This window comes from Coccinella septempunctata, chromosome 7 (assembly GCF_907165205.1).
Source record: "Coccinella septempunctata chromosome 7, icCocSept1.1, whole genome shotgun sequence".
NCBI classification, from domain to species: Eukaryota; Metazoa; Arthropoda; class Insecta; order Coleoptera; family Coccinellidae; genus Coccinella; species Coccinella septempunctata.
The window spans coordinates 31699795-31713005 of NC_058195.1; the positions used below are offsets into that span (position 1 = coordinate 31699795).

The following is a 13211-nucleotide window of genomic DNA, read 5'->3' on the forward strand; positions in this document are numbered from 1 at the left end:
GCATCTTTTTGCGGAATCAAAAAGGGCAGTTCTCGACAAAGTAATTCTTTTTGTTATCATATCAGAACAACGAAGAAGAAGGGTTTTTTCTTTCAAGGCCCTGCAAAGTGAAGAGAAGATTGAATTGAGATCGTGGTGCTAAAGAGAAGAGTGTGCGAAAGGTGCTTTCCGTGAGTTCGGAGTGTACGACGAAAAGTTTAGAAGTTCAAGGCCAGTTACTTGAAGTAGCATTTCATTACTGGGGTGATATTTGTCATTATTTTCCTTTTTCTTTAGAACGTTTAGCTAGCTGAAAGTACTGACGTTTGAACTTGATCTGGTCATTTTTGTTTGCCGATTTCCGTGACCTTAGGGTAGCAGTTGGGTCACAGGAGGACTTGGGGCCAATAACTGTATTTTTGTTCTTGCTTTGTTAATCTTTTGCCGATTTCCGACCGAACACAAGTTACAGGTGAGGTTAGACGACCACAGAGGTTAGACGACCACAGAAAACAGACAGCGAGGCGTCATCAACGGACATTAAAACGTAACTATACAGCGTGATTGTTAAAGTTATCTTGATTCTTGACGAATCTCCTGCAATCTTGCGTTAACATCTTATATTTCGAGTGGATTAAGCATTGTAATAGATACGCAAGTATTATTGCTAATTGAACCATTCAATTGACTCTTTTCAAGTTGTCATAAAAAATCAAAGGTTGCCGCTTACTTAGTAATTTATTTTCATGTAAGTTATATCTGATCCGATTGCACTTTGTAGGGACGCCAAATTTTTTTGTCAAACGTGCGACAAATACTTTGCTTCCTCAGGAACAGGCATATCAAAACCCTGCATCCTGAAATTGGCCTAGAAAATAAACTAAAGAAACATATTATTTGTCCCTTATGCAGATACGAACCATTCTCACGTCATGAACATCTAGTGTAACATTTGACGAATATTCACGAAGTGTAGATAGATTTAAAATTAGCAAATTTTCAAGAATTCATATCATGGAAAGCCCTAGAGAACAGAGATGTGGATTACGCATGTAGCAAAACTGATCCACAAGTTTTCATTTATAATTGTAACAGGAGTGATACAAGAGGTGGGTATTATATAATTTAAATAAACTTTAGTTATAGATATCTACTGACCGAATATGAATTTCAGGATTTGTGTACCAAAAGCAAGATTAAAATAGAAGGAAGTATCAATTTTGATACTTTCCATGCATTTGAATGGAGTGGGCCTTTCAAGATTTGAAGCTAGATTTTTACAAAATGGTGATCATTACTGCTGAATTATAAATTAAAATTCATCAATTCTAATATTAATGTTGTGGGAGAAGTGACGTTACATTATATAAAAACACATGTAGGACATGAAGATGAACTTCGCAGTAAGAGACTTTCAAAAGATGAAGAAACAAATTTGGTAGACCAATTGAAGGCAGGTGTCTCAACAAATAGAGTTTTACAAGATGCTAGGAAAGTTGAAGAGAATGAAGTCAAAAGAAAAATTTATTGACAAATGCAGATGCTACCTAAGGAGAAAATTTAATATCGATAAAAGGAGGCATGCAGATGATATGATTGCTACATATCTGAAAGTACAAGAGTGGAATCAAAATGAGCAAAATCATGGTTTTCTGTTAAAAAAGATTGGTAAGAAGTAACTACAAATTAATAGTTTTGCAGGTTATTATGCATGCGAAAAAGTCTATCACGATACAAAGAAAAATGACTTTACTTACTCAGAGTAGAAAAGCTTTTGGCCGGAGGAATCAATGGTTGCTGAAATTGAACATAGGATTGAGGAATGAGTTATAAACGATAACCAAGTGAATTCTTCTTCTTTTTATGAACATACAGAGCATATATCATTAATATATGATATGAAAATTTTATTCTCACCGTTGCTGTAGGCTGATGGAAGAACAATCCATTGTGGTTCATATCTATTTTGGTAATGGGCGAAATTGGTGCTTTCAGCATTACCATTTCCGCAAGTGCCCTGTCCACTTCAACGTTCGATGGAGGTTGATTTATTGGGTCCTGTAACATAATCAGCTGTAACTATTGTGGATAAATTCTTCTGCTGATGAAATTTGATATGTCTGAAGAGTCTTTAAGGGATCGGAGTTCAGGTTAGTTAAGTATTCAGAACGTTGGCTGAAAAAGATTTTCAAGGAAGGAGAGAAAGTAAGAGTCGTTCAATAAATGCAATTGGACGTGGAAAGAGAATCATCCCTGCGACTTCACGTCGTATTTCTAATTAATGCACGCTTTTAGATATTAAACCCAAAATAATTCAGTTCTAATTCCAGAGCGATCAATTCATGGTTTAAACTTACCGGTACAGGGTTGACAGCGCAGAATATTTGATTATGAGTAGAGCAACCCATAGCCTCACAATGACGCATGATTTGTCGATGTGTGCCGTTCGCGTACTGTTTGTAGGCGTTACCCTGCCTAACATTATGGCCCTGACAAGGGTCACATTTGTGACGTCCATCGGGCCCAAAGGGAAAGCCAGGATGGTGGTTTTTGTCTGGATGCTTGGCTGCGACAAGAGGCCGTCTGCAAGAAAAAATATAAATTAGTATATTGTCAATTGAAGGTGTTTCAGCAAGGGCTACATATGAAGATACAAGGCGTTTATTTTCTGTCACTATATAGAAACATGATTGTCAAAACCAGATAGAAAAACAACTGGATAGAGATCAAAAGTCTATGTTAGGAGGCACATAAATTCAAATCGTACACGAAACGGCAAAATTTTTTATTCGTTTCTTTACTTTTTATCATCACTGAAATGAGCTCAATTTTTTGTGTAATGAAAGAACTAGAACAAAGAAAATATCTATCTTCACAAAAACTCAACATTGACAGTCTTCTGATCAATGATGAGAAGCATTTTGAAACAAGTTGAAAATAGCGTTGTTTAGACACATTTAATCGTTAGTTTGTTCCTGTGTATTCTTAAATTACTAACCTGTTTGCTGATGGATGGTGTGGCATGTGTGCCCTCGGTTGCACGGCATACATAGGGTTGAAGCCGGGGGCGATCAAGACCTTATTTCCCTCGAATAAGTGCTTCACCTTCGCATAATCTCCCAGTATGCTGTTTATTCTCTTTCTCTCTGGATCATCCTTCATTGGAGGAACCTGAGAAAAATAAAAGAATAAATTTAGAATCGGTTGAAAATAGACCAAAGTGACGCGACGTTATGATGATTTCCACAATCACAAATCACACTAATACATATAGTTCTCAAGTTGTATCTTCATGAAATGTTATGATATCATAAACTTTTTCTATTATTAGATTTGGATGGATAGAATTAGATAAATTGGAGTTCTAATTCCCCAGATATAATGAATTCGATGCAGATAGTCCATAATACATATGTCGTAGTCTTATTGTAAAATCACTCATATTATAATACGCCTATTAGGCTTGTTTAATACGACTAGGCATATTGCAATATCACAGCAATAATCAGCATATTGCAATATCACAGAAAAAATGCTGAACTTGAGTAATAAGAAATTAAAACTTCTTGAGATAGGTCAAACCGTAGCAATCGAAGATTTTGGAATCCAGAGGACCTCTGGATATCTTAGGACCCATAGTAAAAATTTCTAATGATGTTCACCAAATTGGTACCATCCACGGACTGTTAAACCGATGGTTTCGAGGGATGAGATTGCCACAGTAATGAAGTGATTAATATTCCAGAGAATAGGGTAATTTCCTCAAGGAAAGCTTTAAGATTATTTCCAAAATTCGAAGGACAGGGATTCAAAGAGTGTTTTCGCAAATCAAATCAAATCCCATATGAAATATACAAGCAAATGTGATAAGGATAGTCTATGTTGTAATAAATAATCAAAATCTATAATTATTAATTTTTTTGTCCCATAAGGGATTTCTATGATTTGCCTGGTACACTGCCAGTCGTATTATAATACGACGTATTTTTTACAGTCAAGTTCCAAAAATATCACGTACATTAACAATAAGACTAAGAAGCGTCAGGCGTATTATAACACGTCTTAAATAATCAGTCATATTGTCCGATTTTCATTTACTTTGTTAATTTTACAATTCGCCTAGTGATATTGAAAAAGCCTAGGCGTACTATAATAAGACTGATATTATGATAAGCCTGCGACATATACATTGCATGTGTAGCATCTGCAGCGTGCGGTTGTTTTTTGCCATATTCTTGGATTTGATTCTACATTTTTGAGCTGCATGAGTGCTTAAATATGAAAAGTTAAGATGTTTTTTCAAGTGATAGTGATCGGAAAAAAATACGCTTTGAATGGAAAAGAAGCCAACATCAAAACACCAAAAGAAAATAACATTTTCATCTGGAAAATTTGCATCAACTGCTTCGATAGCGTAGATTATAGAATACCACATCAAGGGAATACCACAGCCGACACATGTGTCCGCACAAATCTCTCAAAGATAAACACCCAAGAATAAAAAAATAATTAACGTCAATAAAATTTTTTAATAGGAACAAGCTCGTGATATTAACGAAGATATGGAAGTTTATAGATTTCACATTTTATCATAAATCACCTTATACCTGCGAGAGCAATACCCCTATGGGACATTTAAATCCGAATCGTCATTATATCACCACTTAGCCGTTGTCTCTCACGTCACCAGTCTTCCTGTATATAAGAATAAGAAATTTCTTTCGGTTCATTTTATATGTTGGTTCCGATATTTCGATCTCATGGAAGGTACATGCTTTGAAGTTGAATGGAAAATGTTATCTTTTTGCATTTGCGGCAGTAGCCATTGTTTAGATCTTGTTTTTGCGAATTAGAACATGAATAACACATTATCTATTCGTCATTCTTTCTTCATTGTTTGGCTGAAAATTATGAATCGGAAGAAATCATGAACTTTTTTCGAATTCATATTGAGTCGATGATAAAATTCTCGATGGTACTGATGTACTGATGTAGCGTAGACCCTCCATCGATTTGAGTCATCTGTAATCTCGAAAAATTTAGAGAAATGGAGTTGCAGTCGCTCACGGAGAGATATATCTCGAGTCAAATGGTTGCACTGGGTGAAAATACGTGTTTCGCCGAAGTGACAGATGAAATGGACGGTTCAAAGAGTATAAAAGCTCGACGGGTTTTATTCATTTAAATGGCGTACATGACAGAACAAACCCAAAAAATGTACTGAGTGGGACTAATGATGATGCTAGAAAATAAAAAATATGATGCAAGTTTCCTTGACAAAAAATCTATTCCGATATTCCTGAGGCTAGACAGAATCTTATAAACTAGATTTGATACAAAAAATTTTCGGATCGTCAGTATACATGAAGAACTTAGCAAATCTGAACCACTGTACAATGTCCTTGACATATATATTCAGCAGCAAAAGTCCCAAAGTTTTCTTTAGGATGAACAAACAATGATGAGCACTGATTGACGTCTGTTATCAATATAAGAAGCTATAAATTTTAGCCTTCTATTTGAAATACTACGATCAATGTCAAAGGCTTTGCTGAAGTCAGAATAGAAAGCATTCAACTTCAAACCAGCATTCATCTCCTCAAGAAGGGACAAATATACAATTTGTCTCGATATAACGTCTCCCCATGAACCCATTCTGATCAACGTTATGATACAAGTGATTCTGATATTTCAGCTATGATGCACAATTCAGATGTAGGCCCATAGTTCTCTCAAAGTTGTTCATCTCCCGATTTATGAATAGGAACAATTCAGACTTTCTTCCAGATTGTCAAGAAAAAACCTTGGATCAAAGACTTATTTTAATAAATAAGTAGGCCCAGCATCTGGTCTTAGATATTCATTCGGGAGATTATACATTTTTATATTCCTTAGCGCAATTGGAAGGATTGATAATATTAGAAGGATTGAAAAGAGTAGCGAAATGAATAGAAAACTCCTTGGCAATTTTCTAGTCGATGATGATTTTCGTTTTGGGAAAGGCGGGTGTCGAGGTATTAATCATTTCAAAAAGCAGAAAGATTGAATGGAAAATACATCCTCAGCTATTTCTGTTTTCAAACTAATATAAAGATGTAAACAGTTCACCATACATGGCGATAACAATAACCACCTGGGAAATATGACTAGTGATTTCAGCTATTTATAGCTATTATTACAACTAGGGAAATATGAACAGTTGTAACGTGGTTTACTCGGAGGAAACTTAATCTCGAGCGCCAGCTATTCTTTTCAATAGGAAGAATAGCAAACCTACCAGAGTAGCTGCTAGCCGGAGACAGAGCTCGATGTTGTCTAGGGTGGTAGCGACAACGAAGAAGTCAAAATCGAATTATGTAAAAGTTTATTCACACCTTCGGAAACTAATTATATGTACAAGGGAGATATGTGTGATATAAAATATGAGTGATTCTATAAGTGAAAATACATTCGGGAAATCCTATCCGGTCACGAGCACTTTATGAAATTTATACCGGGTGTAGTGAAAAATTAACGGTTCAATAAAAATGCGCCAACTAGAACTGACGGAACGAATGCTAAGGACTTGCTATAAGGTATCGGTATGTAGTTGTATTTCTCCGGAAATGAAACACAATAAGGGCGGATCTGTTCGAGACTTTTATTCGCTGCCCCAAGGGCTATAACGCACCATGACTGACAGCGAAGAAAAGGTCTATTTTTAGCGCAACTACGGGATTTCACTGACTACGAGCGGTATCTCTTATTCTCTGCCCCAAGGGTTATAACACGCCATGACTGACAGAAAAGAAGAGATTTCGGATTTAACACTTATGACGCGGAACGTGGACAGGGGGGTTGACGGAACTTTCCCTTCAGTACCCCAAGGGCTTACGCGCCATGACTGATAGCGAAGGGAAAAGTCAGACTCGCGAAACAGGGTAAAGAACGATAAAATAAAACAGAAAAAGATACAGTACAGCAGTGTCAAAGTTAAGGAAGTAACGGCGTAGGTCTAACAAAGAAACTGAACGGTACAGACGGGGACCTACCTCCTTTGTTTCAAGCACTCGAAAATCAAAGGATTTAAAAGAAAAACTAAAAAATTATTTCTAAGCACTGATGCAAACACAAAATGATTATTCTTCAACGGCGAAAGAAATACCGAAAATTAATTGAATTTATAACAGAAGTCACCACGTTAGAAAGCGAAAAATCGAAAATACTGAAGCGAAGTGAAAGAACTGAAGTAAAAGTCAAAAGTAACCGTCGCGGGGGGAAAATTTGCTTTTATAGGCATATCCCCTTTCACGGTAAAAATCTGAAAATTCCAGAATGCGACAAGAATGAAAAACGTCGTCAGCTCCGGTTTATCGCATATCAACAGATGAAAAACGTCGAAATCTTCAGCGGCATGTAAGAAAAACAACGTGAAACACAGATAAGCGGTTTTTTACATTTACTCTGCCTATCGGAATGAACGAACGGAATATTCGAGAATTAAAATATTTTCAAAGACGGAAATCTATTATAAAACGAAAGAAATGCACTAAAATGAATTCCAATTTTCCTCAGAAAACTGGACTTCATTACACCCTCCTCAGCTCGGAAGAAATTAACTTACGATGAAATAGTGAGTTTAATTTCACGACTCTATCTACCCCTAGAAATAATGACCTTACTTTCGCGCGCGCCACCTATACTCGTGACCAGTTCACAACTCAATCAAGTACTTATTCCTCTCTATGGTTGGAAAGGGTAGTTCCAATGCGCACGCAGAAACGTCAGCGTCAGTCACCTCGGCGCAGGTCTCCGCCATCTTGTCAAAGAACCTTGTTCAGCGTTCCGTGGACACATGATGTGGGTATTTAATAGTGGAAAATCTTCTTTCTCTATGTGGAAATCCATCTTCATCGCCGGTCGGAAACGTGCCATGCTTCATCCCTCCGGTGAGTACCTAATTTAACTGTGTTTGGCGGGTGTTTGAATTCCATCGTGGTTTTGTAGGTTACCCAGGATTCGTGGGAGCTGCAACAGGTGGAAAACCTCCGGTACGTGGGGCGCAATGAACTGGTCTGCCCCTTTTGACCTGGTTACACGGACGTTGGGACTCTCGGAGCCGGCAGGAGACTCGCAGGTGGGTAATTTCTAACAATAAATTCTCCGATCTTCATCGTTCCTCGTGGTCCACTTTTCTTCCTGGAGCGGTTTTCCTCTGCTTTCTGTTTTCAGGTAGACGGTGTTTTCTTCAGGTAGACAGTGTTAAATTGACGGTACAATAATTTCGGTTCGGTTCAGAATAGAAATTGGTTAGATCTATTGGATTAATAGACGGATATACTCAGTTGCAATGTGAAACAGTATCCTTTATTGGTATTCCTTACATAAATAACAGATTTTTCAGACAGTTTTAACAGGTTTGGTTTATATTTAATTGCATGCTGAACGGATGAAAATCTGTAGATACAGTATTTCAGTCAACGGTGGTGCCTGTACGGAATTTGAACGGAATTGTGATTGTGTAGTCAGTTATAATTATGCTGAATAACGTGCTTCAGATTTACGAGATTTCTTCTTGCAGGTGGCCTTGGTTTCTTGGACAGGCACAGAGGGCTAACTCCCTACTGGTTGACATGCGGAACTTGTTCAACTTCTTCCGGGGTGGTTCTATCCGCTGATTCTTGGAGACTGTCTGGATGCACTGGTTCTGGTTGATCGAGCAACTACAGTTATTCAGATAAACAGGTAAACGGAAAATAATAACATAATCGGTAACGGAAAAAATATATACATATATATATTCGGTGACGGAAAAATAATATATATTCGGTAACAAAAAAAAAATTATAACGGGTTCCCTCCTTCAGAGGTTATTTCTATCGAACGGTTAACGGATCATGACAATAATATATATTATGCATGAAATGGTTTTAAATCTTTGATATGCATATTAGTGATTTTTCTACCCTCTGTATCTTTCAGGTCATAGACGACAGGTGAAACAACTTTAACGACGGTGAACGGTCCGGAAAACTTCGGAGCCAACTTGGCGGCGAAACTGTCAACGGCCGAGGATAAAGGACGGTCCCGGCGTAGAACTTTATCTCCCACATGGTATCGGATTTCTCTTCGTCGAAGATTGTAGTGGTGAGCCTGTTGCTGGAAGGCACGGTACAGTTTAGTACGAACGAACTCATAAGCTTCCTGGAGATGTTTGATCTGTTGAGTACGGTAAGTCATGTCTCTATTTTCTCCGTTCATTTCTTCATTGTGGGGGTTTGTCGAATAAATGGCCCTCGGGACTTCTAGTTCCCTTCCATAATTTAAAAATGCCGGTGTAAATCCAGTAGACTCCTGTTCAGCGGTGTTGATGGCAAACGTTAACTCTCCTATCTTTTCATCCCAGGTTCGTTGATCGGCTTCACAAAACTGTGCTATCATGGTCTTTAGGGTACGGTTAGCTCTTTCTACAGGATTGCACTGAGGAGTATACGGTGGTGTGAAACGGTGAGCAATGTTCAGCTCTCGGAGACTGTTCTTGAATAGCCTGCTGTCGAATTGTACTCCGTTGTCGGATATTACTAGTTTTGGGCAACCATATTTCAGTATGACTTGTTCGTAGAGGGCCGAATAAACAGTTTTGGCGGTGGCTTTCCGCAACGGACGACACTCTACCCACTTTGTGAACCGGTCTTGCATTACCACGATGTAGGAGTTTCCCTTCTTTGACCGTGGCAATGGTCCTACAATGTCTGTGGATACTTCTTTGAACGGCGCATCCGCCATTCGGTGTGGTTGCATCTTACCAGGGGTTTTCTGTTGCGAAACTTTGTACTTTTGGCACGATGTGCAGTTCCTCACGTATTTCGCAATGTCTCTAAACATCCCTGGCCAGTAATAATTTCTGGCTATCCGTGCAATCGTCTTGGCAATCCCCATGTGACCTGCTAGTTCTGAGTCGTGGTTTTCCTGCAGTACTTCTGTTCGCTGTTCTGTCGGTACACAGAGTTTCCAGGGTTGGCCGGTTCCATCTTCTGTGAAGTCGGATGAGTCCCAGAAATGTCGTAACAGTTTTCCATTTTCAACGGCGTAGTCAGGAAAATTTTTCTGGGTCTTTTTCCACCTCCTGTAACTTTTTGTTGTACCATTTGCACTGGGCTGTTTCTATCTCGGACAAACATACGGAATCTACGGACGGTAACGGGTTTCGGGACAGGCTGTCGGCTATTTTGTTCATCGATCCTTTACGGTACTGGACTTCGAAGTCGAATTGCTGAAGGAAAACGGCCCATCGAGCAATTCTTCCAGACGGTGACTTGATGGAATTTAGCCATTTCAGACTCATGTGATCGGAAATTACGGTGAAATGGAATCCCTCTAGGTACGGTCGCAGTTTCTCTATGGAAAATACTATGGCGAGACATTCCTTTTCTGACACGGAGTAATTTTTCTCTGCGGGGTTTAGTGTTCGGCTCACATAGGCGATTACTCTCTCCTCTCCATCGATCACTTGTGTTAGGGCACCTCCAAGGCCCATGTCACTGGCGTCAGTTTGCAGAACGAACGGTTGGGTGAAGTCTGGACAAGCCAGTATCGGAGATTCTGTGAGTTTTTGTTTCAGAAGCTCGAAGGCCTTCTGCTAGTCTTCTCCCCATTTCCAACGGTGTTTCTTCTGCAGTAATCGAGTCAACGGAGAAACTAAATCGGAGAAGTTCTCCACGAAACGACGGTACCAGCCGGCAACTCCAAGAAATCGACGCAGTTCTCGGACGGTTTTCGGTATTGGCAAAGACACTATCGAAGAAACTTTGTCGGGATCGGTACAGATGCCATCGGAGGTGACGACATGTCCAAGGTATTTTAGGGATTTTCGCACAAAGTCACACTTGTCGGGGTTGAGACGAAGATTGGCTTCTCTCAACCGTCGGAATACTTCTCTCAAGTTCTCCAGGTGCTCCTCGAAAGTTTCCCCTAGGACAACTATATCGTCCAGGTAAGCGAACGCTTCCGGCTCCATTTCTGGGCCAATGACGGTGTCTAGGAACCTCTGGAAGGTGGCTGGGCTTGCATGTAAACCGAACGGCATCACGGTGAATTGGAACAGACCTCTTCCGGGGACGGTAAATGCAGTAATCGGACGGCTCTCCTTTGCTAATGGTATCTGCCAGTATCCTTGTTTCAGGTCCAGTGTGGAGATGTACTTCGCTTTTCGGAGTTTGTCCAGAATCCCAGAAATGTACGGCAACGGGTATGCATCTTTCACAGACACTTGGTTAACAGCACGGAAGTCGATGCAGAAACGGTACTTTCCGTCTTTCTTCTTGACCAATACAACAGGTGAACTCCACGATGACTTGGAGGGTTCAATCACTCCCTCAGCCAACATACGGTCCACTTCCTGATTGAAGATCTCCTGCATTTTCGGGTTTAGGGGTCGGTATCGTTGTTTGATCGGTTCGGTGCCCGGTTTCAGTTTGATCTTGTGTTCAATCAGGTCGGTTGTACCATACAGGTCTTCGAACTTCTTTAATTCCTCGGTCAGAAATGCCTCCAGTTCTTGTTTCTGAGATTCTGTCAGTTCCAATAGGTGTTCTTCGGCGGTGTGAACTTCTGCGGTGGTTTCGACGGGAGTCATCGGTTTCGAGATCAGTCGGCCTTCCAGGAAGCACTCGGCGGTAGTGAGATTTACGGAAAACTTGAAAGTCGACAGAACATCCATCCCCAGAATAATGTCTACCGGTAAGCTTGGCACCAGTAAGAATTTCAAATCAGGCAGTGTGTAGTCAGAAATTTGCACGGTGGTGGTGAACAGTTTCGGCGTGACGGTGGTTTTTCCGTTCGCTATTACTGCAAAACTGTTGTGCATTGTTTGTCCTGTGATTCCTTTACTCTCACGCTGATCGGATACGGCCTGACTGCAAAAACTCCTGGTCGCTCCTGTATCTTTCAGTGCTCGGAAGTGTTTGCCGGCTATTTTGACCTCTATTAACGGTCGGTTATCATTACAGGTGGTCGGTGTCAGTGGAGTCAAGATTCCGGGAGATGTGGTCGACTCCGTCTCCAATCTCCCCTTCAGTTTTCCGAACACGGACAGTCTCGTGAGAGAATGTTCTCCCTCTGACATCGAGAACAGAATATTTTCGGTGGCCTGCGACATTCTCGACGCATGTGGTCATATCCACCACATCGGAAACACTGTGTCTGGAAGGACACTCTCCTCCCTGATGATGATTGGGTCCGGTCAGCGTGGCTATTTTCGGCTCGACGACGGGGTGGCGGTGTTGAATTTCCGGATCTACCTTCGGACCTGTCTCCAGAAGTCGGACGGTGTGATTCCTGTTGCCGGACTGTTGACTCTCTGGACCTGGGTGGCCTTGGACGGCTTTCCCCCGGCGGAGAAAGTCGCGTCTGGTTGGCTTGCGTAGGCGGGACTGATTCCCTGTGATCAGTTGTTTGTACCTGTTCTCCGGTATCCACAGAAAAACTCGCCTGATATCGGTTCAGTTGGCGGGGAGTGTACGTTAGGTGAGGTTCCTCCACGAAACCTGGTTTTGAGGGTGGCCGGGTGTACTGGCTCATCTGCCACTGGACCAGTTCAAAAACTTTCCCCTTACGGAGAAGTTCATCATACGTCTTGGTCTCCTGGAAGGCCAAGGCCTGCTGTAAGGGCGGGATCAACCTCTGTCGGATGAGTCGGATCTGCTCCACCTCGGATGGTTTTGTATAGGTGAGTTTCTGGAATAAGTTCTGCATCCGGGTAACATACAGAAGCAGTTTTTCTTCAGGACCTTGTGTTCGTCTTTTTATTTCCTCCAACAGATTCTCCTCATAGTTAACAGGCAGAAACGCTTCTTTCAGTTGGTTGCTGAAATCCTCCCAGTCCTCGAAAGTACCCCTCCTGGGAATAAACCAATCCCTTGCATCCTTTCGTAGTAATTCATAAACTGATTCAAAAACTTGTTCCAGGGACACTTTACGGGATTCAGCCAGCCTCTCCACTTCCTCAAGAAATCCGGTCACACTTCCAGTGCCATCAAAGGAAATGTTCCATTTGTGTACCGGGATAGTTGGTATTGCTGATCGGGACTTCGGTTCTGATCAGGATTTATCCACGGTGCAGGTAAGTGTGGAAAAGACACCCTTCGTGTAGAATTAATCCATCTACCCTGTGTCAGACCCTCAGGTGTTGTTGTCCTACAGTCCTGTGACTGCGTGAGAGGTATCGCTGGTAACTGTCGCAGTAATGCTGTACA

General features: G+C 40.8%; 1 protein-coding gene across 1 annotated transcript in view; it reads right to left on the reverse strand.

Moving 5' to 3' along the window:
* The window catches only part of LOC123318065, an 81306-nt gene that overhangs the window by 8595 nt on the left and 59500 nt on the right, over positions 1-13211 (reverse strand). Inside the window, exons 3-6 of the mRNA XM_044904756.1 lie at positions 2978-3150; positions 2337-2562; positions 1897-2037; positions 1737-1776 (exon numbers count right to left, since the gene is read on the reverse strand). Of these exons, the coding sequence (XP_044760691.1) occupies positions 1737-1776; positions 1897-2037; positions 2337-2562; positions 2978-3150 (580 nt within the window). The remainder of the gene's footprint in view (positions 1-1736; positions 1777-1896; positions 2038-2336; positions 2563-2977; positions 3151-13211) is intronic.